Source organism: Lagenorhynchus albirostris, chromosome 12, assembly GCF_949774975.1.
Source record: "Lagenorhynchus albirostris chromosome 12, mLagAlb1.1, whole genome shotgun sequence".
Taxonomy (NCBI): Eukaryota; Metazoa; Chordata; class Mammalia; order Artiodactyla; family Delphinidae; genus Lagenorhynchus; species Lagenorhynchus albirostris.
The window spans coordinates 10,079,006-10,106,279 of NC_083106.1; the positions used below are offsets into that span (position 1 = coordinate 10,079,006).

At 38.6% G+C, this 27,274-nt stretch overlaps 1 protein-coding gene across 6 annotated transcripts in view; it reads right to left on the bottom strand.

The window, feature by feature from the left end:
- ARID1B (AT-rich interaction domain 1B) overlaps window positions 1–27,274 on the bottom strand; it is a 411,101-nt gene that overhangs the window by 165,812 nt on the left and 218,015 nt on the right. For 5 of the 6 annotated variants that reach the window (XM_060168356.1, XM_060168361.1, XM_060168358.1 and 2 more), the window contains one exon: window positions 3,657–3,698. The exons of the other annotated variant lie outside the window; for it this stretch is intronic. In XM_060168356.1, coding sequence (XP_060024339.1) covers window positions 3,657–3,698 — 42 coding nt within the window. The remainder of the gene's footprint in view (window positions 1–3,656; window positions 3,699–27,274) is intronic. 6 annotated transcript variants of the gene reach the window in all.

Sequence of the window (27,274 nt, forward strand, 5' to 3'; positions counted from 1 at the left end):
CGCAATGAGAAGCCCACACAACTCAACGAAGAGTAGTCCCCACTCGCCGCAACTAGAGAAAGCCTACGCGCAGCAATGAAGACCCAACGCTGCCCCCCCAAAAATAAATAAGTAAATTAAAAAAAAAAAAGGATGTAAGGTCCACAGAAGCAAGGGTTTATTATTCTTACTACTGCATTCCCAGCACATAAATAAACATGTACGTTTATTCCACAGGTATTTGTTTAAATGAAATGCATTAGAATGACCGAATGAATTCAATGAGTGTAACTGCAGAACTAAGATTAGCAAAGATATTTAAGTTAATAGTGAAATAAATCTTGCTTCTTTATAACTGTTGACTTAGCTATATACAACAAATGAGAGGGCAAAAGATTTGTGGTCATGAAATTTTTAAGTGATTTATTTAGATTCTGATTAAGATCTCTTAAGAAATTTATGGAAAAGTTATGTTTACATAGTTTTTCTTTTTTAACAACCCAGAGATATTTCATTCATTTCTTTTTTACTTCCCTACTATAAATTTCTTTGTAGAACTCACAGGCAACAAAGTCCAATTTTTAGCCTTTTTCTATGTTTAACAATATCATTATATATATATTTGATTAGCTGATTTATCGTCTCATTATCACTACCAGCTTTACCTAGTATATTAATGACATAGAAGGCGTACTTCTCTTGTAAAAAGAACCAACCCATGTTGGCTGCCTCGGAGATTCCTGATTTATTATTCTATAGAATTATAAACTTTTAATATATTCAAGTCCTGATCACAGCTGACGTCAAGATCAGCAGTTTATAGTTTGCAGAACTTTCCTTTCCAAATATCTTTGCTCATTTTTTTATTTTCAAACACCTCTTCTATTCACTGAAATTCTTGTTTGTGAGAAGTATACATAATTTTAAATTAATTAAGCATCTTACTAGACCTGTATAGAAACAACCGCCAAAGTTACAAAACTCAGAACCACTAGAAATCAGTTGAAATGTTCAAATTCTAAGTTACCTTTTTTGAGATAAGCCTAATAAAACAATGAGTCAGGATTTGTGCAAAATTAAGGTTTTGTGGAGGAGAAGAAAGAGCGCAGATACTTCCTTCCTATTAGATTAGCTTTAAAAAATTAATGTTAAAACAGCCACAATAGGCATGACAGTTCTGAATGACTGCAAAATTGTATTCCTGGGTTATAGTTTCACCACACTCATAAACAGAAATAGGTCGTTTGCACCTCTGGGTCCCAACACAGTTAAGTCATTTTCCACTAATTCATGCTCATAGACATTAAGTAAATATTAAGTTTGTAGATTTTAGTTCGACTTGGGAGAAAACGAAGCATACAAGAAACGAGTAATTAGATAGTGTCCAAAAGAAAAAGTAAAGAAAGATCAAAGGCACATTAAAGATCACTAAAAGGATCAGAGACGTATATGGGATATAGACACACACGCCACATCCACCAAGACGATGCCATTAATGTGTTACCAGTGAGTCAGATTTCAGTTATTCTTCCCAGTGTATATAGAAACAGGAGAAAAGATCAACTGCAAATAAGTGTTCAAAAACCTGACCCATACTGAATACCTAGACCTTTGAAGAAACAAGATAAAAATATATTTGCTGACTTACAGATAATAGTTACCTGTATGAACACTTTTGAGTAGATATGCAAAAGTGAAAAGCATCTAATTCTTTAAAAATCATTCAATCATGGAAAAAAATTTCAAATTGTGTTCCCACAAGTTGAATTTAAGGCTACAGAAGCAATCTGCTAGTTTAGCCATAAAACAAATGCAAAGCCTTTCCACAGTGGGGCAAGCCATGAGAGCTGCTGGCATAAAAACCTTCCACAGTCCTGCTGCAAACGCAGTGTAAGCATGAAGGACTGTGGAGATGAGTTCACAAGAACTGACCCTACAGGTTTATTAAATATGCAGTGAATATTCTGCATGCATGCTGGGTATTTAATAAACAATGAAAAATGCAGAAGACGACCCTGTGTTAAATACTGCAAATACCGAATTAGCTCTATTTATAATTAGTTTTCTTTTAGTAATTTTTGGTAGATATAGAGGCAAAAAAAACAAAGGATATAAAACTTGAGTTAGTTTACCAAATATTTAAATATTTATAAAGTGTTAATGTCTTTTTACTTTTAATTTATATTTATTTATAATGTAATACCTTGCTAAGCTTATAACCTCTAAACAGTTTCGATTTTGGTAGTATTACAACGTCATTCCACCTGTACTTGCAGCACAACTAGTTTGACTGTACTAACAAAATGCCACGCATCTAGAAAGGAAAGTAGGAGTCAGGTAAGAGCACCCATACCTTACGCTCTCAAGTTTTCACCAACTACCCTCCGAGACTTGTGATTTGCAAAGTAATTGATGGCGCCTAGGCTGTCCTTCTATGCAGCTACATGAGAGGAAAGTCAGGCTCCCCTACCTAGTAAGTACTTCTCACCAGTTTAGTTACGTGGCTTAAGAATTACTAGCAAATATGTACAAAAGGCAAGTAAATCTAATAAAAAGAACTACAGGTCTGGAAGACTACGATTCTAAAAATCTGTGACTCCTCCGTCTGTGCTCTATATTTCAGGGCAGCCAATCTATTCCTTGATCTCACCCTCAGCTCCTCTGCCTTCCTTACCCTGCGTATCTGTGATCTTCAGGTCCTGCAGACTTACTTCTTAAGGATCTCTTTCCTCTTCCACTATGCCAGCTCTGGCCCACATCATCTTTTCACCTGACCTAGTCAACCCCTTCACTGGTCTCTGGCAAACCCATCCTCCACAAAGCGGCCCAAATCATCTCCCTAGGTTGCAGATCTAACCACTACTTGACTTTAAATCTTGTAATAGCTACGCATTTTCTGTAGGATAAAATTCAAATCTTTAACCTTTTCAACCCTAGAGCTTGCCACAGAAGCAGAATTTAACTACTTTTCGTTCCCTCTGAGTTTTTTCATGGATCTCCTCTGACCTGAAAACAGCTCTCATCTCTCCTGTCCTCTCTTGCCTAAATACAAGCCAAGCCCTCAAGCTCTGCCCAGGGATCAACCTCCGAGAATGCCTTCCCATCAACTCCACCACACTCCACATCCTTGGCATAACTCAGCATGGGGACAACCACACCACAGGATAATTTATCTGTCTATAGGCCTGTACCTACAAACTGACTGAGTAGCTCAAGGGCAGGAGCTGAGATTTCATCTAGTTGTGATTGGAACATAAGGGTCCAATAAATATTTGAAGCGGGGATAAGAAATAAATGAATGAATGAAGTTAGAATTATGAACTAAACACAGCATTCTGATACCATTCAGTGGTTGAATTTCACAGCCCCCAACCTGGGGGCGTGGGAATTTCAGTAAATTCTATTCCATGGCTAATTCAAATTTAAAAGTCATTTACTACTAAATACAACTCTTGGTCTCCTATACTATTTCTCATATTCACCACGACAAAGAAAGAAGGAAAAGAAAATACTACCATAATCTGATCTTAATCCCAATAACAGGGAAATCTGAAACTTTGGAAGATTTTAGGACCTCTCCATTTGATTAAAAAAACACAAGTCCTCTCTGTTGAGCCTTCCAATCCACTTAGGGGAGCTGATGAGACCTACACAAGAAGCTACATCAGACTACACACCTTGAGTCCAAAGGCAGTATCCTCCGAGGTCAAGACTTCAACCTGAAATCATAAGGAAAAAAATAATTCAGGCACTATCAAAAGCCTTCTTTGAGTCTAACCGCAGACACCAGAGCACAGGCATGGCCCAGAACTGAGAATTTTGAGAAAGCTGGTGTTCAACTTATGTCAGGTGTCAAGAAAGAGAGACCTGTGAGTCTCTTCATGAGTGGGTATAAATCCAGGTCACTGCCCTGGCTTCCAGTTTTATAACAGGGTGAGCACCTATCAAATTAATATATTTGCTATCATGTTGAAGTGGTGGTAGAAGTTCCTCAAAATGATCTGGGAAGTTAGGAGAATCATGCTTCTCACTTAGATCACAAGATGTCGCATAAACTTTTTGAACTTTTACTGTCAGTGAGGGGAAAGTTATGCTCCATAAAGCAATTTCATCATGCTTGTAAAGCTGCTAGTAATTTCTTGTCTCGTTCACATCAGAGTGGGTAGTCCTGAATCTCGGGAATGCTGCAGAGCAAGACTTCCTGAAAGCAATACTCAGGAAGAGGCAGGCAGAGTCTAAGCAACAAGTTGTGAAATGATGGCAAAACTTCAAAATTGCCTGTCAGTCTTATGCATTAGAAGACAGAGCTCATTAACATGAATTTTAAAAGCTGTGTGGAACAAGACGTGTATTGATAATTACTGTTTTTTAAACCTAATTATTCAGTCTGGTGTATAAAGCATTCAAGTTTGACTACTACAAAGTACCAGTATATGATGGAAAAGAGCAAGGAAAGAAAGCAACAGAACAAATAGGAATATTTTTTTAAGTGTCTGGGGAAGACAGTGGAGGTGGGGCAGTAACATCAGACTACCTGGCTTCACTGTTAGTGGGGTTTTTTGTTTTTTTTTAATGTGGACCATTTTCTAAGTCTCTATTGAATTTGTTACAATATTGCCTCTGCTCCACATCTTGGCTTCTTGGCTTCTAGGCATGTGGGAACCCAGCTCCCTGACCAGGGATCGAACCTGCACCCCCTGCATTGGAAGGCAAAGTCCCAATCACTGGACCACCAGGGAATTCTCTCACTGTTAGTTTTAAACACCTTAAAGTCAGGCATTTGCGGTAGACACTTAAGTAGAAAACATACAGGCTATCCAATGTATCTTGCTATAAAAAAAAAAACTGGATTTTTCCCTTGGGGGGGGAGAAAATACAGAAAGGAAGATCACTGCAATAAGACTGTCATCCAGTATGAAAGTAAAGGGGTCACAGAAGAAATGAGGAAACAAATTGCACTCTCCAACTGCTCTACTGAAAGTGACGCTCACCCACCACCTGGTACCTGACAGAGGTTGGTGCACAAGGCAAGAGAAACGCATGAATGATACTGAGAAGACGAGCAGCCTAGTTTTGATGAAAACCATATGTTGCTGATACCAAACGTGATTTTAGGCTAAAGACTGAAATGTTGGATAACTACAGCACAAGATCATTATAAGATTCACTGACAGCATTTGTGTTTACACTTAGATTTCCAAAGCTAATTGTTAGACTTAGAAACAAGATCTTCTTATAGTCTTTAAGGAAAAAAAAAAAGAACTCAGTTATTTGCAATTTACATATGTTTGAATTTCCTAAGTCCTGCCTTTCACAACACTAGGTTACTAGCCTCAAATATTTTTACATTAAAACTTCTAATCGACATTGGAAACTTTAGTTAAGGAAAAGCACAAGCAACAAAGTCACCAAATCTCAGCTACTATAAACACAATATGACATTTACTCTTGAATTATACACATACTTCATATCTGCATACCTCAGTGTTAGGTACATTCACCCTTGATATGATATTTTAATATGTATAGAATTGCTTTTAGAACATATTGTATGTTTAAATCTGCAAAGATCATCTCCAGAGTGAGTTCTACATTTGCTTAACACAGTACGAAAAGTCAAAGTAGTAAGAAAATTCAATGGCAAATAGAAATCTATTTAAAGATATGGCTTTAATATATTGGACAACTTGAGATGATAGCAAACCAAAACTTTCAAGTGAAATTTAGGAACTCTCCATGTGGTATGTCAGCAGACAGAGACGAAGACAGACTTTGGGGACTGGAGTAAGGAGGTGGATCTCAAAAGGTCAGCCTCATCTTCTACCCTAGATTTTATCTCCAGGAGGGCTCAAAGTGATGTTTTGAGATTCCCAAGTATTAACCAGTTTAATTAAAGCAACTTTCAAAAATTTACGGTTTGTTCAAAAGCACTATGGTTTAAATACATGTGCACTCTAGTTCAGTATCCTTTATAATTTCTATTCCTGTAAGATTTTAATTGCAATACCTACAGAAGGACAGCTGATTTTTAAAACATGAGATTAACTTCAATTTAATAAAAAAGAAAGATCAATGTCATACAGAAGTTTTCATGTTGTATCTAATAGCATTTTTACCTAAGTTGGAAGGAATCCCCCTCTAGTGGGAGTAAGGGAGTATTTCAACTGTCACACATGATTTTCAGGTGGTAGTCATTAGACTTAACTAGCAACAGAAACCAGCTAAGCTTTTTTGTTCTTTTATCATAAATTTGAATCTTTTGAAAACAGAAGGAGGATAAGTATTTTCTATTTCATAAGCCCAACATCTATAATTCCTATAAATAAGCTAGAAGTAGATTTGTGCTTATCTGATGGGATTTTAGTTATTAGACAACCATCATCAGCAAATTGAGACTACTATGATGTAGTCTCAATTTTAAGTTAAAACAAGAATTTACAACTGGAAAAAATCAGTACATTCTAAGTGTAAAGATTTAATAATGTAGTGGGAGGATAAAGTGCTGACAGTCTGCATTTACTTAACTCATTAACAAAGACTTTCTGGATATTTACTACATGTAAGACATGTGCTCAGTACTGTATGAGATAAAAAGTGGTGAGTTTCACTAAATTATTATTAATTGGGTACAATGTATTTAAACATTCATTTAAAAAATAAATTCAATCCAGAAATGAATAGACGAGATTACTCATGGTGTCATTTTTCTTTTTAATCTTCAGTTTAGGGAGATTTAAAACTAGCAATATTATAAAATCATCCAGAAAAAAGGTCACAGGTTTATCTAAATTAAAATTAGGACATGATACCCAATGTTCTCCTTCTCCACACAGATGCTGTAACAAATGCCAAAGATGACTCTGAATATACTGATGAGAAGCATACCTGACATCACTGGGAGAGAGAACCTGTCAAGGGGTCCTGAGGTATAAGGTGTGAAGGGATTTGTGTGGGCTAACAAAGCAGAGACTTCCTAAGTCCAGGATAAGTCCAGCCCTTACCGTTAAACCATGCTTCTTTCAAATGATGCTACAATCAACACTTCACATGCCTAAAAGGATTCCATTTGTAGAGAATTTCTAAAACCACTGTGGAAATTCAATCCGCCAAGTTCAGAAGCAGCTACACCATTCACAGTTCTTTCATTCTAATCAAGCAAAAAACCTTCAATTGGCTTCTCTCTCTCCCAATTACCCTAACAAGCCCTCCCTCTGCCAAAATTAAAATAAAACACTTTAATTTCCAATCATTCTATTAAGAAAATTGGGAAAATGTGAATTCATGAATTTGGAAGTAACAGTGGTTGTACCTTCCCCTTTCTTGAATCACTTTCAAAGCCTTTTTTACTTTCATCTCTAAAGCAGAAAACACAAATATTCAGCAGCATTTTCATGTACACACTGCTATATTTAAAACGGATAACCAACAAGGACCTACTATATAGCACAGGGAACTCTGCTCAGTATTCTGTAATAACCTAAATGGGAAAAGAATTTGAAAAAGAATAAAAACATATATGTAAAAAAAATTGACAAAACTATGTCCCATTTTAATAAAGATTCTAAAATCGGGATCACACTCACAAAAAGAAATAAAGTAATGAATAATGATGATTTATAATTATGTGCACAGATTCTTACACATAATAAAAAGAATTCAAGTCAAAACTTCCAACATTGTTCTATTTTTCTCACCATGGATTACCAAAGATTAAAAACTTAGATAATTATAATATCGACAAAGATGTGGGAAATCACTCAAATCATGGTCTTGCACTGATAAGAACATATATTGGAATAAAATGCAATTTGGCAGTATCCACCAAAATGTATACGCATGCGATTAGGTGTAAACCCAAGAATTCCACTGATATTCAAGTGCAAAAATAAAGATTTACAAAGTTGTTTACTAGAGTTGTTTGCAACACTAAAAAGCTGAAAACCACCACCAACCAAATGTCCATCAACAAGGGGGTGTTTAATAAGTTCTCATACAGCTAAGCAGTAGAATATTATAATACTGTTAAAAAGGAGGTGTGTCTATCTGTGTAGATAAGGAAAAATTTCTACGATATCACATGAAGTGAAAAGAATCAGAATAGTGTACATAGTAAGCTAACATCTGTGTTAAAAATAAAAGTGGGAGTCGATTAATATGATTGATACACTTAGACTATTTTGTAAAGATATGTAAGAAATACATCAGTGATTGCCTCAAGGGAGAGACTTATTTTTCATTGTATTTTGTCTCCCAATGTAAGAATTTTTTCACCAACGCATGTGTTTTTCTTGTTCAATTAAAAGTAATTAGTTAACAAAATAAGCCAATGATAACATTATAAATTGTTCAATGTCAATAATAATCATAGAAATGTAAGTAGAAGTCTTATCTTTCAAGTTGGCAAAGCTTAAAAGTATAGTAGTCAGCGCTTGTGTGTACAACCAGACCCTTCAACACTTGTGATGGGTATGTAAATAAGAACAGCCCTCCCAGAAAAGAGTTTTCCATTATACATCAATAGCCTCAAACATATTCATACCCACTTACCCAGCAATCTATTTGCTAGAGAAATCTTTGTGATCTGATTTGTGATCAAGTGTTTATACATTAAGTGTGAATACTACATCATTATTTGAAATGATGACAAATTAGAAAAAAGTATAAAAATAGGGACTGGTTAAACAAAGTATTATATATGATTGACCACTGCATAACCATGAAAAACTCAACTTTTCAAGAAATATTTTATAAATTAGGGAAGTGCTTTTGACATGTTAAAATTTTAAAGTTGGATTTAAAACAGAAAGTTGACATTATAAATAATCAAATCTATCCATCTGTTCCCTCCATGCCTTCTAGAATATGTGCCACGCTGGAAATTGTCTTGCCCACTCCTGGATTTTATAATATTCATTCATGTTTTCTTTTAGTACGTTTCACTTTTTATTTTTTACATTTAAATATTTGATCCATCTATAATTTATTTTGAAATAACAAGGGGAGGAGGACATGCAGTTTTAATTTTCCATTTGAATAACTGTGATGCAGAATGATCCATTATTTTCTCCAGTGATCATACATACCATACCTTCACCATAATAAAACATTAAAATGATATCAAGTTTGCCTCCAATTCTAGGTAGGGATGGGAAAAGCAAAATTATCTGTGAGGTGTTCAACCCAAAGGCAGATGGGAGTGAGAGGAGGAGAAGAATCTGATGGAATCTGCAATCACAATATTTGTCCACAATTAAATTACCAAGAATTCGATGCTTTTAGAAAAAATGATTTTTGCCTAGATTGATGTTCAAGGGATAAAGATACTATTCTACTTACAAAGATTGCTGTGTCTCTTTTTTGGTTGGCCCGAAAAGACCAATACACCAACTACAACGATTATGCATACTTTTACCTATTATACATTAAGGAGAAGCAGACGTTAATAAATAAATTGTTCTCCAAAACCATGTCACAGGATTTATGAAATGCAGACTGTAGGAAGAAAAGCTCTCCAACCCCCACCTCTCTTCCTCTCCCTCTCCCTCTCACATAAGCACACAGATAGCTCACCTTGGGTTGCAAAGTTTTAATTTTAGCAAGCAAGGAACTTGTTTCATCTTTTTAATATTACTATTGTTTATTATTACCACTACTATCATTATTATTTACTTTTTTGTAATCCATTTAAAAAACGAACACTTAAAAAAAACCATGTAAAACCCTGGCAGCATTCTTCTCTTACTTATTATTCTCCTCATTCTTCTTCTCAGCATGTACAGGCCACATGACAGCTCAAGGACACAGCTTGCAGAAACTGCTAGGTGTTTGGTTAGCTGGTAATAGAACACATAGTGATGCCTTCTACTATTAAGTGCTCTGAGTAGAACATCCATTCTCTGAATGTATTTAAAATTAACTAAAAACTTGTACCTATATAGGGAACGGATAAATATTAATAAGTATTATTATCTATACACCAAACACCATTTCTGTTATACTTAATATAGTGTAATACAATTTCAAGACAAACAATGGATATATTATAATTACACTTTTCACTGCAAGTGTTATGCTCACATCATCTTCTATACTAGAATGTTAGCTGTATCTTCATAACCTGGGCTGTTAAGTTTAAAACAGAGGTTGTGAGCATTGTGGTCACACTCCTCTTTCTAATTATGTTCTCTAACTGGGTGAGGATACCTTCACTTAAGATTCACAAAGCAATCACAAACTCATGATATGGCTCAGAGAAGACAGACCTTGAGCATAGAACAGTATGCAAAAATAGCCCCACTCTGCAGGTGGAGTCTGTTTCTCTAACCCTTTAATCTGGGCTGGACATATGATTTGCCTGGATCAACGGAATGCAGCAAGAGGAAGCATAGTGTACCACCTCCAAGTCTAAGACTCAAGAGGCAACGCACCCTTTTAACCATACTCTTGAAAGTCAACCAGCCACCATGTGAACGAGGCCATACTAGTTTGCTGGAGGATAAGAGACGTATGGTTCCGTTACCACATCATCCTAGCCAAGAGCCCATCAACTTCAAGAAGCGGAGCCATTTAGCAGATCAGCATAGCTAACTGAAGATGAGAGAATGAGCCCGGCAGAAACCAGGAAAAATACCCAGGCCAGACTGTCAAAATGAAGCATCTCATGGCCCTCTCTTACCTCATAGCCTTTGCACTTGCTGTCCTCTCCTCCTGGAACACTCTGCTACCAGATCTTTCTATTTACTGGTCCCTTCAAATCACTCACACCTCAGTTTAAAGGTCGCCTCCTCAAAGAGCCCCTCTACCTTGCTGGTATTACCACCTGAAATTTGCTTATTTATCCCTTTACTAAAATGTAAACTTCACAAGAGTAGGGACCTTGCAAGTGTCATTCACTGTTGTGTGTTTCTTACCTAGAAAAGTGCCCGACATGGAGAAGGAGCCCAATAAATAATTGTTGAACAAATAAATGAGTAGGTATGAATGAATGTGTTGAGGACTGTGACACAATGAAAATATGAATACATGTTTATAAACCACGATTTGACACAGCTGTAGATCTAACAGGATTTTAAAACATGCTCCACCTAATGTAAATATATTAAAGTCTTCAAGTTTTCAAGGCAACTAACTGATAGCACACCACTATTCCAGTCTGCCCAGTCTTCCTCTCTCCAAAATAAGCATGTTGTCTAAAAAAAACTGTACAAGAAAAAGAGGAAGCCTTCAAAAATGGGTATTAGTTGTGTGAAAAAGCTTTGCTACTGAGTTTATTTTAATACCTTTTTGAGTTCAAAATTGTTCAATATTAATCTTCTATAATAAAGGGCCATACAGGCCTTGTCTCTAAAGAATCTCTAGGTGTGAACACTCGAAAAATACTGGTAATTCAGGACATGGGCATTTCAGTACAGAAAAATGTCAGGGAGATAATTACAAACCTTCATCTGCTCACTGAAGAGCTGGATGCCTGGGGACACATGAGGCTCAGGTCAGACTGGAAACAACTAACAGAAACCTGAAAAGGCACCTCTTCGGAACAAAGACTGACCCAAAGGAGAAGGAAGGCACCACACTTGTTAGTGACACTCACGTCGCTACTTCATGTCAAGGGGCACACCTTGACCTGAAATAATAGAGCCACTTTCTGAAACAGTGCTGATGGATGATTACAGCGCTCCCCTGAAGAGTAAATTATCAAGGAGGAACCCTCTGGTTCCACCACAGACAGCAGTACCATATGGCAAAAGAAAATATGAGTAATTTGTTTAAAAACATGGGATTCGAACACGAGAACTGATTTTTTTCAAGTAATCTACTGTGACAAGATAATAAAATAAAAGTAGCCTTACCACATGATCCAGACATCTCACTTCTATGTACTTACTCAAGAGAAATGAAAACATGTTCACCTGAAAACCTGTATGAAAATGCTTATAGAGGCTTTACTCAAAATTGTCAAAAACTGCAAACAATCCAAATGTCTATCAATTGGTGAATGGAGACACAAAACAATGGACTACATCCATACAGCAGAAAACTACTCACCAATAAAAAAGGAATTGATTACTGATATAAGCAACAACACGAATGCATCTCAAATGTATTGTGCTAAGTAAAAGAAGCTAAAGCCAGACTCAAAAGGCTACTGACTGTATGATTCCATTTCTAAGACATTCCAGAAAAGGCAAAACTGTCAGGAAAGACAACAGATCAGTGGTTGCTAGGAGCTGGTTGTGGAGGGAGGAGCTGACTACACAGGGGCAAAGGAAACGGGGTGATGGGAAAGTTCTATTGAAAAGGTTCTAAGGTTCTACTGGAATACTATTCTTCGCATATCATTGAGTTTTGCATTTCACAAAACAGTAATCCACGGTACTCAGCGAATATTACCATTTCCAAATACACAGACAAGAACTAAAGTAAAATAATATTCCAGTTTGTCATCCTCAAAACGCCTTTGATTTTTATTGTAGAGTGTGCCTTTTTTCTTTTTTGATAATGTGTTCTAGATCATAGGACTGAAATTTTCAGACGATAATTTCTAGAGATTTCTGAATGATTTGGGAATTGCTAGATTTTTCTTCTGGGAGGGGGGATTTGAGGTTTCTGAAATTTTTTGGTAAGGTAGAAAACAACTTTAGGGTCTTTGTTGAAACTAAAAAGGGATCGTGTCTAATGAAAATCTTTGATATTTAATACGCATAAAATTGCACATAAAATTGAATTTCAACATGAAAACCAGCAAAATCAACTTAAAAAACAAAACTACAGCCAACACTAAAGTTAAAGCAGTATGTACAAGTTCAGACAAGAAAATACAATACAACCTTCAGATATGAAGTATGACACTTACCTCTTCATAAGCTATAGCTCAGAAATTTTGAAGTTCAGTTTTTAAAATTCAAATCTTAAAAAAAAAAACCTGTTAAAGGACCACATATTTACATTTATTTGGTAATCCAGCCGTAATAACTCTAAGAGATGTATGAGAAAATTCAGAGTTACTGAGCTTATACCGTGAAACTATTTTCTACATATAAAGTAGCAAAAAGCTTGAAATACAGTCTCAAGGTTGAAAAACTTGGTTTTTAACGTATGAAATATTTACTCTCAGTAGGCCCTTTCAACACTGTTATATTAAGTAGACTCAATTTTGTTCATACAAAGTTTTTACAGCTTTTTTTTTTTTTTAATTTATTTTTGGCTACATTGGGTCTTCGTTGCTGCCCATGGGCTTTCTCTAGTTGCAGCGAGCGGGGGCTATTCTTTGTTGAGGTGAGCGGGCTTCTCATTGCGGTGGCTTCCCTTGTTGCGGAGCATGGGCTCTAGGCGTGCGGGCTCAGTAGTTGTGGCTTGCGGGCTCTAGAGCGCAGGCTCAGTAGTTGTGGCGCACGGGCCTAGTTGCTCCGCGGCATGTGGGATCTCCCCAGACCAGGAATCGAACCCGCGTCCCCTGCATTGGCAGGCGGATTCTTAACCACTGCGCCACCAGGGAAGTCCCTCTTTACAGCTTTTTAAGCAAAAATGAGTTTTCTGAAATTAAAAATGTACAACCAAACTTAAAATAAAATTTAAAAAAACTAGTTACTTGGCAGTAACATTCATGTCATGTTTCACCAAGAGTTTATAAACAATTTTGGCCAAGGATCTCCAATGGATTTAATTTTTGTCTAGACCAGTGATTCTCAACCAGGAAAAAGTTTGTGCCCCTCCCCCCCCCAATAAGTCAGGGGATGTATGACAATGTCTAGTGACATTTTTAGTCATCACAGTTGGGGGTTAGGCTGGGGTTTGCTCCTGGTATCTTGTGGGTACTACAAAGCACAGAGTAGCCTTTTTACAACAATGACTTATCAGGCCCCACACTGTCAATGGTACCAAGGTTAGAAACTCTGGTCTAGACATGGGAAATCCCAGCTACTGATATTAAGCACAGGAAGAAAAGCCTTGATTCAAATCTTGATTTTATTAACAGGAAGAAAAACAGTGTTTGGAATGAAAGCTGCCTCAGGTGCTGAAACAGTTACACTGCATTATCATCATGTTCATGGTGGCAAGGCTACAGAACCAAGGTTCCACAAAGCAGTGGTTTAGTACTGTTGAAGTAAAATGCTGTAAGACAAATTTTTCTTCCAGAAAGAAGCTCTCAAGCTCAGTGACAACTCTGCACAGGGAGATAAACCTACTCATACAAAATGTGAGCTCAATGCCATATTTTATTTTATTTTTTAAAAGAGAGAGTTGTTACCAATTAATACAAATTCACTTATTTTACAAAATGGGGGAATGGGTAAAAGCCAAAAGTAAAAATAACCTGAGATAGCTAAAGCCTGTTAACATATATAGATGCAGGTGTATGCATGTTCATATGTGTATATCTTAGCCTTATCTATTACCTAATTGCAAGATTAGTCAAATCAGACTTTTTTTTTTTTTTTTTTTTTTTTTTTTTTTTTTTGCGGTACGCGGGCCTCTCACTGCTGTGGCCTCTCCCGTTGCGGAGCACAGGCTCCGGACGCGCAGGCTCAGCGGCCATGGCTCACGGGCCCAGCCGCTCCGCACGGCATGTGGGATCCTCCTGGACCGGGGCACGAACCCGCGTCCCCCGCATTGGCAGGCGGACTCTCAACCACTGCGCCACCAGGGAAGCCCCAAATCAGACATTTGATTGAAATCTCACTGAAATCTATTATTTACTTCAAGACTCCCTCTGAAAAACCTGGGGGAGTGTAGGAATCGCATAGTCACTAGGACTATTAGGTAGGCAAAGTGTAATTTCACAATTTGCTGTAAACCAGGCAAATGCTTGGAGCAAACAGAAACGGCTCCTGGAGACAGTGGGCATAAATGGCATAAATGACTATTCAAAATAGGTATGTCTTTTGTGCTGACACTTATTTGGGTTAGGGTTTCTGAATCTAAGACTTTATGATCAACAAGAGAATACTGGCTCCTAAATAAAGTTTGATGTACCTATAATTTCAGATGTCTTTTCACCAATGGGATTAGGGGGTATTCATGTAACCATGGAATATGGTGCTGGGAGGATGTGAAAGAAGTGAAATTGTTCTTTATTCAATTTATGTTATATTTTTCTCAAATTCCATCAACTTCTGTGAAAAGTTTGTTTTCTTTTGCAATTATATATCATTTCTGAGATACACAGAAAATTAAGCCTTTCCATTAATTCAGTACTCAGAAAGCTAGAGAGTTAAAAAGCTTGTCAACCCAAAACTCACTTACCAGAACCAACTTAACCACTCTTACACAAGACGGTAGCTCAAAATCTAAAAAGAGCTGCTATCTTGGCCCACTGATGATCACCAATGAAGGCTTATGCTAACACTGCATTTGCTCTTCATACTCACTAAAATGTGAAGAGGTGTACAATACCATAAACTGGTACATGACCCTCCCCTTTTAACAAAACACTCAATATTTGATTTGATTTAATTTAAAAGGGAACTGGCAAGTGTCCTACGCAAGCAACTATGATCAAGGTTAGGAACGTCCCTGCTAGAATCTATTATTTTCTACAAAATCTCTTGTTTGTATACACATCACAAGTGAAAATATTGTGCACATTCATCTGCCACAATAAACATAATAACATTATAACCCATAAAAGCAAATAGAAGAATGTTAATATTCAGAACTCCTATTCAAGGCCATTTCTCTTATATTCTTCACGACACATTTCCTAGATTCTGCCTCTACATCAGTATTGATAAACTAACTCAAAACGACATTCCCATAATAGATCAAGTTTCCAGAATTCCAAGATTAAGCTGACTTGAATGATAGAAGAAACATACCACATAGTAAGCTATTTATGTAAACAGTATCAAAGTAAATAAACTTTAGAAATTACATAGTCCATGGAGTAGAATAAAAAAATTTAAAACCAATTGGCCACAGTTGATTACTACTAGTTGGATTAAATGCATATCTTAATTAATCTATTGTACTATAGTTTTATGTGTCGTTTAGCTTACTTGAAAACGTCAAAGATGTCTAAATTGCAACATTCTACTTAAGACTCCTAGAGAAGGTGACCAATGAGAACACTGAATGATCCCTAAGTCTTCACAACAGAGAAAGGCTAAACAGCAGAAAGGGAATATTCCAAAAAGCCTATGAGCAGGAAAACACAGGCAGGAGATAAAACTTTACAAGCTTAGAGTCTTCTCAGCTTTTTCTTTTCTGTTTTGAATTTGATTTTATTTATTTTTTATACAGCAGGTTTTTATTATCTATTCTATACATGTTAGTATATATATGTCAAGAGTCTCCTCAGCTTTAAAAAAATTTTATTTTATTGACGTATATTTGATTTACAAAGTTGTGTTAATTTCTGCTATACAGCAAAGTGACTCAGTTACACACATATATACATTCTTTTTTATATCGTTTTCCATTATGGTTTATCTCAGAATATTGAATATAGCTCCTTGCGCTCTACAGCAGGACCTTGTTGCTTATCCATTCTATACATAATAGGCTGCATCCACTAACCCCAAATTCCCAGTCCATCCCTCCCCCACCCCTCTCCCGGCTTTTAAATAAATGCTGAGTTGGTTTTCCCGCCAAAGGTGGACGAGCATGCACTTGGCCCCAAATAGCCGTTATTACACAAATGGAAACCAAGCGCAGTCTAAGCAGCCCCAGCCTGGGTCAGCCTGACTCCGGGCAGCAGCGGAGCGGCCAACGGCGGCGGCCGCCCCGCCCCTCACCCGCCGGCCCAGCTGAGTTCTCATAGGCCTGGGCTTCAGGCTCCACCCCGCGGCTGTCCTCTGGCACGGGCCCCGCCCAACGTTCGGCAGCCTGGGCTCCGAGCTCTGACCCCGCCCCTCGCCTGCCAGCCCCGCCCTGTTTTTGTCAAGTGGGTTTTGAACACCGGCCCCACCCTGCGTTTAGAGGCCTGGGCAGTGCTCGGACCTTCCTCCTCAGCGCCTTCAGTGCTTTTCCACCATCAGACACTCGTTTTAATCATGCAAAACGAGCTGCAACTCATCCAGCCCTGGAAGTTGGGTGGTGGTGTTCCTTTTGGGGCGGGGGAGGTAAGAGTGAAGAGAGACGCGCCAAAGTAGGGGAAAAATTAAAGCACACCGATTTTGGCAAGCCGAACTGGAGGAGGAAGAGGAGGTTAGGGAGGAAAGGAAGCAATTTCGTGTGGAACTGTGGCTAGAACTGGCACAGAAAAAACGCTCTTCTGCCTGCGTCAGTCCGGCCGGTGCGTTTCGTTTAAATGTTAAGCTGTGTCAGCAGAAACTTTACAGAACTACGTTGGACAGGGCACTAGGCACCTCCTGCCTAGGTGCCAATTTTCCGGCTTGCAGAAAGCTCCACAGGAGGCGCCACGGGCTCCCCCTCCCAGCGCCCCCCAAGAAAGGACCCGGGCCGTGCAGTCCCGGGCAACATGGCCACAGAGGCAGGGACCCTGGCTAGTCAAGCTGGAAAACACCCCCCACTCCGCCCCCGCCCCCGCCCAACACACAGGCTCACAGGCTACGTGCGGGGGAGGGGTGGCGGGGAGGGCGGGGCGAAGGCTGCCTGCCGGGAAACCTGGAGTGGTGGGCGGGGCGCGGTGCCTGCTGGGAGTTCGCCTCCGAGAGCTTTGTTGAACAACCTCGCCCCATCGCCCCAGCCGCCCTGCCCGGTCCCTCACCGGCTCCGCCGCAGCGCCTCGGAGCGGAGACTCGGGGTTCCTGGGGCTCCAGGCACCAAGGGAATTTCTGAACTGGCTTAAATCACTCATCTCCCCCGCCCCCACCTCGCCACCCTTTCGGATTCCTTTTTACTTTCTTCCTAAACGTTTGTCTGTTTTTGTTTTTTTTTTCCCCTAATTGATGGCCGAAGCAAACCTCTAGATGTGTCAACTGTTCAACGTATCTTGGTTATGAAAGCGAAAGAAACAAACGCAGAGTTGTTAATTTTTAACGCATAGAAAAATGAAAACAGTAATATTGGGGCTAGTGGCTAGAAAGGGGTTCTCGCTGCTTCAAGTATCTGATACTCTCCAAAGCCAGTCTCTGGCAAAAAATAAAAAGAGGTAGATTATTAAGAGTGGTGAATGATGAACTCTGAAGCCGACAGGCAAGGCAGGAGGAGCAGCAGGCGGAGGCACACTAGGGCCAGAGCCGGGAGCGCCGCGGAGGGAGCGGGCTGGAGCAAGGGCCGCGCAGGAAGCGGCTCCCGCAGGAAGCGGCTCCCGCTCAGCGGTTGCCAGTGGTCGCCGCGTCTGAAACATCAGCCGTAACATCCTTGCCTTTGAGGGCCAACGTTTAAAGTTTTAGTTTTCCGAATGTATATGTGATTTAATTATCAAATTCTCCAAGTAAGCAGCATTCTGTCACTCATTAAGGTTATGTATAATTTATAGCCACAAATGCCGTATTATTTCTTTTTGGAAGAAAATAAAGGAATCACGTAGATTAAAGGAAAATATATACAGCATAAACTCACATACCATTAGTGGGAAGAAAAGTCTTGAGCTATAAACAAGAGTTATGTGGCGGGAGGTAACAATGGTTTGAGGAAAAAAGAAAACAAAATTAGAGGAACAAGATTAATTTTGAGGAAACTGTTTAAATAGAGTTTTAAATCCCTACTGTGTAGGATTATGAATTTCAATTTGAGTAAGAGAACTGGCTAAAATTAGATTTCATTGTTGTTTATATGAAACCATTTCTCATTTAACCCTACCTAGAAACAGTAACAGAAAAACACGCATGGTGGCACATAGCTAGGACTTAAAGCACTTATAAGCCCTTATTCAAATTTTAAAGTGTGGGGTAATAAAAAAAAGATGATGCTCATTAAATTTATTTTGGATTCCATATTTTTAGGTCTCAATTTACAATTACATGGTTATAACAACATTTTACCAATAAAAAAGATGTGCCCATGAACGTTTTATTTTTTAACTTTAAATTATATCCCTTATGAAGTGCTGAACTTTTAGCAGGGTGTAAAAGTAACATATAAAACACTGCTATCTACAAGGATAAAAGACAAGAATACAGAGAACTATTCAAACCCATTTTAGGTAAATTTCTCATCAAAGAGGGAATGTTCAAAACATTTATATTCATTCCATTTATTTTCTGAATATTATTCATTTTCCTAAAACATACTTTGCTAAATGGTTTTCAATTTTATTTCAAGGTTTTTTAAAACCATAAATAGTTGACATTTCCTTAGTTATACATGCACTATTCCCTTCTTCCTGAAATTTCTCTCTCCTCCTGTCCCCCCTTTCACAGCTACTTTTTGGTCTTTGGCTGCTTTTTAGTTTTCCAAATTATGTCAGTTGGTTGGTAGGTAGGAAGGTATTTATGTATATACGTATTTCTGCTTGCCTGCACGCACATCAAAAGAAAAAGGCAGGAAAAAAAAATGCTTAAAGGGACATAATGAGATTTTCAGAGAGTTCTAATGAGATATGATGGTTATTTGTGACGGTAGTCAACATGACACCCCAGTTTTCAACTTGCTGGGCTGAATGATAGCAAGGCTATGTCATTAACTAGCGACTAATGAGTCTGGTTTGGCGCTGTTTATTTTCACATGCTTGTGGTACACCCCGGGAGGAGAGAGCCAGCCAGCTGGCAGCAGGAAGTACAGGTCAGGGTACCTGCACTGAAGACTAAAGAACTTGAAGTCATGGGCAATTAGATGATAGCTGAGTTCATGGGAGCAGATGACTGAGCTTATTATATATAGAAAAGCATGCAGAATAAGATGAGAACAGAGCAGCCTAAACAGAACCTTCATGGGCATCGACATGTAAAAGACAAGTTCCTCCCTCCGCTGATGGAAGTATAACAGCCATAGGGTAGAAATGTTAGGATTTCAGAGTTGCTTTTTCCTCCACAACCAGGGAGAAATAGAAATTAAGAGTCTGGACTCAGGCAAGACTACCCGGGACTGATTTTAATTCCTCCAAGCACTGGCTTTGTATCTTTAGGCATGTTTCTCAGCGTCTCTGTGCCTCAGCTTCCTCCTGTGTAAAGTGAGTATAATAATGACAGCAGATAGTTGTTATGAGAATTAAATAGCACCTGACTAAAAGTTCGCTTTGATCATCATCCAATCACTCCCCACATCCGGATTTTCAAATCCATCCTAGCCTCTATTCCTGTTACCACTGCCTTAGTTGAGTGCCTCATCTCTCCCTTTAAAACCTAGAATACTGTGAAACTGGCTTCCTTGACACCAGGCTCTTTCCCACCCATCACCTTGCACAGTGCCCGAGTGTTGTCTTCAGCAAACATAGATTTGAATTATGTCACTCTGCTCAAAACCCTTCAGAATATCAAGAGAATTGGGTCTAGACTCCTTACCTTGGGATAAGGGCCCTGGGTAGTCTGTTTCTTATTTGCCATTCAGTTTCATCTCCCTGTACTCGTTCCTTTAATCACCTTTGGTAACTTGCGTGCTGAACCTACCATATATTTTTTTTCCAGGCCTGTATTCATACTGAGCCCTTTACCTTCCCTATAATTTTGCCCTTTGGAAATCGCCATGCTTTCTTCCAATAAGACCTTATTGATCCCCTTCATTAGAATTACTGCACTTTGTACAGTACTGGATTGGATTTATATAATTTTATACGTAATCATACAAGTCTATTTTCCTCCAGATCTCTGAAGGCAAGGTCCATCCATTGTGTACCTATGTATGTTCTACTACCCATAAAACCCCTAGAAAGTGTGCTACCCGTAAAACTCCTAGGAAGTGTGCTACACACATTTAGGTAACTAAATTAAGCAAAAACTTAAAAAGAGGGATAAAAGCTAGAAATCAGACATTCTCATACTCTAGCTATACAAATCCTCAGATTAGTAAACAGGAGTAAGGTTGAGACCTGAAGGTTCTCTTTCTCATATGCAGACAGGCAATCATTAAATAACTGTATTGGGGTAAGTATGTCCAGGAAGTAGACAGTTTTCTTTACCATCATAAAAAGGGGTCATTTTTAAAATATACAGCTTATTTTTGACCATTTTTTCCCTACTAAAAAAAGGAAGTTTCCATTTTACAAGTTTAGGCTATAGACATTTGCACCACACAGAAGGAGCTGGGGCTATGTTTACTTTCAGTTTACTTCAGTTTCAAAGCATAATCTGAGAAGGTGAGGTGCTCTTTACCTATGGATTGTCCTCTGTCAGATTGATAGAGCTTTGTTTCCAGATGAATGAGGTCTGGTTTCAGAAGAGAGACCAAAAAAGGAGTAAGAAGCAATCACCTAGAGGAAATTTTTATTTTACTGGAGTTTCGGCTAGCATGAGAAATTCCTAAAATAAATACCATCTTTCTACTGATGGATTCCTAAAATGGTGCTAACCAATTACTTATATATACTTATATAATATATATATTATATATTATATATATATAGTATATATAATTACTTATATATACTTATTTTACTTTATAAAATTGACTAAATCCCTTTTGGAACAAAAAAAGAAAGTAAAAACATACTTTATAAAATCCAATAGTTATAGAAATTACAGCCCAAACAAACAAAAAACAACTTCCTGTGGTCCCCAATAGACGGTTTTTCTGGTTGCAAGTATTATTTTTCAGTAGCTCAATAAATGTAAATTATTTCCCCAATCTGCCCTTTGCAAAATTCTCTGTAATCAACAAACATGGTTTTAAAAATCACCAGAATTGTTGTTAGACTACCATAGGCTTCCACACTGGGCAGTGACAGTAGAAACAAGAGCAATCAATCACTAACAAATCCACAAGCCGGAGCAATTCCTTTGGGGTATGCGCAGGGGTGGGGTGGGGTGGAGGTTGTATTTGGTGTAGATTAGTCTAGAGTCACACTGTCCAGGAGAAATATAACGCAACCACATACGTAATTTAAAGTTTTTGAGGAGCCACATTAAGAAGAGAAAAATGGTGAAAGTAATTTAATAATATATTTTGTCTGACTCAATAAATCCAAAATATTATCATTTCAACATACGCTCAATATAAAAATACGTGAGATATTTTACCTTTTTTATATTGTCTTCAAAACCTGATGCATAATTTACAGTTGCGGCACATATCATTTTGGACTAGCCCCAGTTCAAGGGCTCAACAGCCATACTGGATAGGTCTAATTATCTTGGAAAAATAACAACAAAACTATTTGGGATTGGATGATGTAGTTTAAATTTATACTGAGGTGGACTTCTTTTTTTAAACTAAAGACATCACTGCATAAAGCGTATCAGTGATTCCTTTACTGATATGGAAACACAGGACAAAACATTCAAGGAGGATCTATAAAGATTAACACTGAAATGTTTCTAATAATGTAAAAACAGCAGCCAAGTGCTCAAGTATATAAATTAGTCAAATGTCTTCTGAGAGACAGAAATGAAGAAACCATTTCTAGTGACCCTTCCCTATACCAAACTGCAGAAGTGTTTCCATCTGTGAGAAGTCTCCAGTGAATGTCTCTTACAGCTCTATCAAGAGGCTTGGATCAGTCTGAGAGCATTTTTGCTGTGTTTAAGGGCAATGCAGATGCAGGAATCCTGTCGCAATCTGCCTTTCTTTCTGAGGGGTGGGACGTATGCAGTGGTAGGACGGGGGTAATGCTGTGACTGGCACAATAAGGACAGTAGGGCATTTCCTACAATTTTACTATCATGCCAGGGATGAAAGGAGTGAAGGGAAGACAGAATGACAGCAAATGCAATGTTAGATAGTCAGCACTTGCTAAATTCTAAATCCAGAGAACCAAATGCTTCCATTAGAAAGAGGCTGTTGAGGTGCTTGGTTCCATCAAGGGTGGGTCCCTTTTAAAATACATCTAATCAGCTCCAGAAATGTCAATTTGAAAATACTCTCTTCCTCATACATCTATCACAGACATTCTTATCACTTTCCCTGAGCAGTCTCACTCACTCCGATGGCTTCCAATATCAAACATTGTGATGAATCCTAAATCTTCATTTTTTCTACTTGAGCTCCAGGACTGACCAGACCTCTCCAACTGCACACGGAACAGTCTTGTGAGAATGTCACTCAAAAACCTTGAATTTAGCCAGTCAAAAGCTAAACTAATTTTCTCTTATCATACCACTGATCTCAAACCAACTTCTGTATTTTCTTTGTTCAATGACAAATGACTACCACTTTGCCTGAGCTCAAAACTTTGGAATTCATCCGTGTCTCCTGAGACTGTTCCAATCGGAAATCATACTGTCATCTTTCTCTTTAATCCAGGCTCTCACCAGCTCTTTATTCTTCAGGGCACAGTTCAAACTTAATTCAACAAACATTTTCTAAGTGCCTCCCATGTATGTAGCAAGCACTGTGTGAAATATGCTGGATATATAAGAGGTACTTGATATCAAATGTCACCTCTTCTTTCCCAGTCCTATATCTCAGTCAGGTTAGCCAACTCCTTCTCAAAATACTGAATTACAACGATCTGATTATTTGTTTTCTACAAATTATTTGTTTGTATCTGATTATTTGTTTTCTGCGCAGGCTAAAGCCTGCGAAAGTCCCTAGAAGATACAGAATAACATACTTTGCTATTCATCTTTTTATTCCTGGAATAATACGGAAACAGCACGGTATTTAGTATACAGCAGGTAACTGATAAATTCTAATGAATAAAAATAAATGAAATAAACATTTGGTTTATCACCCTTTAGTTTACAAAGGAGACTTAACAGTTACACTTGTGATACCACCTAAAGGTTCATATTTAACTAAAATCTAGATGATCACCCTTCTATCAAAAAGCTGTTTATTTCAATGGAGTTGATAACATCATCCCACACTGTATTGTTAGAAATCTAGAAGCTCTCATATGAAGTTTTGCATCTACAAAGCCCAGTAGCTGTAACTGGTAAGACAAAAAAAAAAAGCTTATACTCCGTAACAATGCAATTACAAGTAAATTTTAATCCATGTAAGTATAGAAAGACCACCACTTATCACTTAATCTAGCAGGACCCAAGTTACCAGTGATTCACAGCATACCCCCCCTTAGTTTAAAACTTATACGGTAGCTAGTTTACTAACTATACTAATCAAACTTCTTAAAAAGAAATGAAACTGAGTTTATCTCATTTATCCTAGGAGGGAATTTCACAAAATAATATTAGGATAGTTAACAGAACTGATTGTGGAGGACCAGGATTGGAAAAGAGGTAAGAAACGAGGGAGATAGGTCAACAGAAATTATTTTCCCAGAACGCCACCACCAGCATTTACAATAATGGACACACAACGCTTCCAATATTGCTGGACTCTCAACTTCTGTGTCGTTTAATCAAGCAGGAGCTTATGACTGGCCAAGGCTTAGTCACACGTTCTCTCAACAGCTTGTAAGATCTGGTCTCCTTTGGATTCAGTAGTGAAAAAAACAAAGTTGTTTTTTACTAAGTCTCATCCTTGGAGGAATGACCCCAAAAGAAAGTAGCCTTCAAAAACAAACCAAAACACCCAGCAAATATTCAGTATCATCAAAAATATCATGATGCCCATAGGTTTTCTGTACGTGTGTCAGCAATGCACAAAGTCAAAGCACTGCTCTCAAGCACGGTGTTGAGTATAAGATTCCTACAGTGCTGGCCATATACCCATGTGGCTGGCTCCTTTAACTGATTTTCGCCTGTCACTTCTACTCTGTTCAGGTATGCCTCTGAGTTGCCTTTGTGCTGACATCTAATTTTGCTACGGTGCAATCAGTTCCCAGGAAGCACAGAAGAAAATAAGTTCATGAGATTGTATGCAAGTGCCCCTCAACCTTCGATTCACTCTCACCCAAAAACTTCACGTGGTATTTAATGTGAGTGTTGGACACCAGGCTCACTTTGAGCAAAACACACACTGCAGTTCTTGGCTCATGACGGATCCTGTCTTCAGTGTTAGTTACATAATCCGGTAAATACCTTTTGCCCAACCAAATGAAGCATATATAAAGCAGTAATAGTACTCCTAGCATTTATTTTCTATCATTAGGCTCAACTGAGACCTCAATTCAGGGTGCAATAGTTCTGATATTGAATTCTTTTTCTGCCATCATTCCTACGAAATGAATAATGCTGAGTCAATATACTGCAGAAAGTATGGAATCTAAATATTAGGGACTAGAGTTGCTAGTGCCTGGGATCATCTCAGAAGACAAGTAACTTAAGCTGAGATCAAGCTTTGGAGGCACTGACTACCTCTACAAGGTATAGTGTGCTGTAGGCAATGTCAGACCCATGAGATGACTAGCTCAAAAACTTCAGACCCTACTTGAAAACACAATCTTTCTACCGTACATATCACCTGAGCACATTCACTGCGTTCGTTGGTATTTTGCAGGGATATTCGCAGATCTGAAAGAAAAACTGGATACTAAGCAAGTATTTCTTATTTCATAGATGAGGCAAAGTGGAAGCCCAACAGGTTAAATGACTTGTCTAAGGCCACAAACATAGTCGTTTGAGAAAATCAGACTAAAACCCAGGTCTCTTGACCCGGTCAGCGCTCTTTGTACTATACTATACTATGCCATTCCAATAATGCCTCGATATTTGGTGAGAGCCAGCTACAAACTGAAGAATCTTTAGGTTAGAGTCAACCAATGACCACCAAGGCCAGTTGTGTGTCAGCAGCTTGTCCATACAGGTTGCCCTTAGCCTCCCAAATACCTTTCTATCTACCGAAATGTAGGTGGCATCCCTAGCATGTATTCTCTATGTAAGTGACTTGGTTCCTGGTTTCTATTCCACTTGTCTGCTGAAAGTGGAGCCCTTCTAATCTACTTTATTATGCCACTCCCGTATTCCCATAACTGCCTGTCTAGAGTTTTTCAACCTGGACCAACTCCCTCTGGGAATCAAGAAATGACCGTGAGCTGCTGACAAGGAAAACCTCTGTCAGGTGGTGCTGGTACACACCACTACCCAACGTGGAATGCCCCACATTCTTGAAAGCTTACTTCTTGAAAAGTTTACTTCTGGACGCATTTTTATGGAGGCCAACTCTAAACTAAATTAACTAGCCTCTTTCCAGCCCACCTTAGCTTACGACCCTTTCCCCTAGAACCTGCTTTCTACAGAATAACTTGAAACCCTGCATCTCTCACAGCTTTCACTTCTTAGAATTAAATACTTTGTCTCTTTCAAATATATTAATGTATTATTCCTTACTCCATAGAACACACAAACAAGAAGAAATAAAGATAAATTGTAACACGATGAGCATAAGTTAAAAATGAGAAAAACAGCAAGGGCTGTTCAATTAATGAATTTAACTAAAAGTGTTAAAAATCGGATTTTTAGGAGCCATGGATTTATAGGAGCCTTTAAAAGTTACACGATATACTTTATTGATGTCTGGATCTCATTTCCAGAGATTCCACTGTTAACTGACTGGAGGGTGACCCGGGTTTGATGAGTTCTTAAAGCTTCCAGGTCATTTTAATTTTCAACTAAGGTTTGAGAATCACTGCCAAAGATAAAGATATTTATTTGTCTTTTTGTTTTTTTGTTTTTTTTGCGGTACGCGGGCCTCTCACTGTTGTGGCCTCTCCCGTTGTGGAGCACAGTCTCTGGACGCGCAGGCTCAGCGGCCATGGCTCACGGGCCCAGCCGCTCCGCGGCATGCGGGATCTTCCCGGACCGGGGCACGAACCCGTGTCCCCTGCATCTGCAGGCGGACTCCCAACCACTGCGCCACCAGGGAAGCCCATGTATTTATGAGATATCTTGTATTCCTTTTTTCATACCAATGTGGTATCACCAGACCTATGATTACTGGGAGCTTTTACAAAATTAAACCTTTGCACTTGCACGCAAAGCAGTGAAGAGAAACAAGTGGGCACAGAAGGCAGTTCATTCTGAGTGAGAGGCTGCGGCTCCAAGGGCAACCACGGGTCTAATAAGGCTGTGGGGATCTTACATGACAGTGTCCTCAGATTTCGTAGGTTCGGATTACCGGAATTTTTGATGTTTCAGATGCCACCACCTTCCCTTCACCCCAAATTCTAGCTCTTTGAGAATCAGTATCCTGATGAACAGTATCCTCCTTCAAACAAAGCAACACAGTGGCTATATAGACCCAATATTTTTGTCCCCTAGATGGGAAACCAATCAGTGGCATCGCATGTGGGCATTGACGGTACAGCTTAAAGGATCAGAAGTAAAAGTGCATCTCACGAATGCTTCAGGTCTGAACACAAGTGATGGTGACTGAAAGACACCTGGGTCACATTTCTCCATGGCAGGGAAATATAACTCCTACGAGTTCTGCTAGCCAGGGCTTCTAAGTCTCTGGG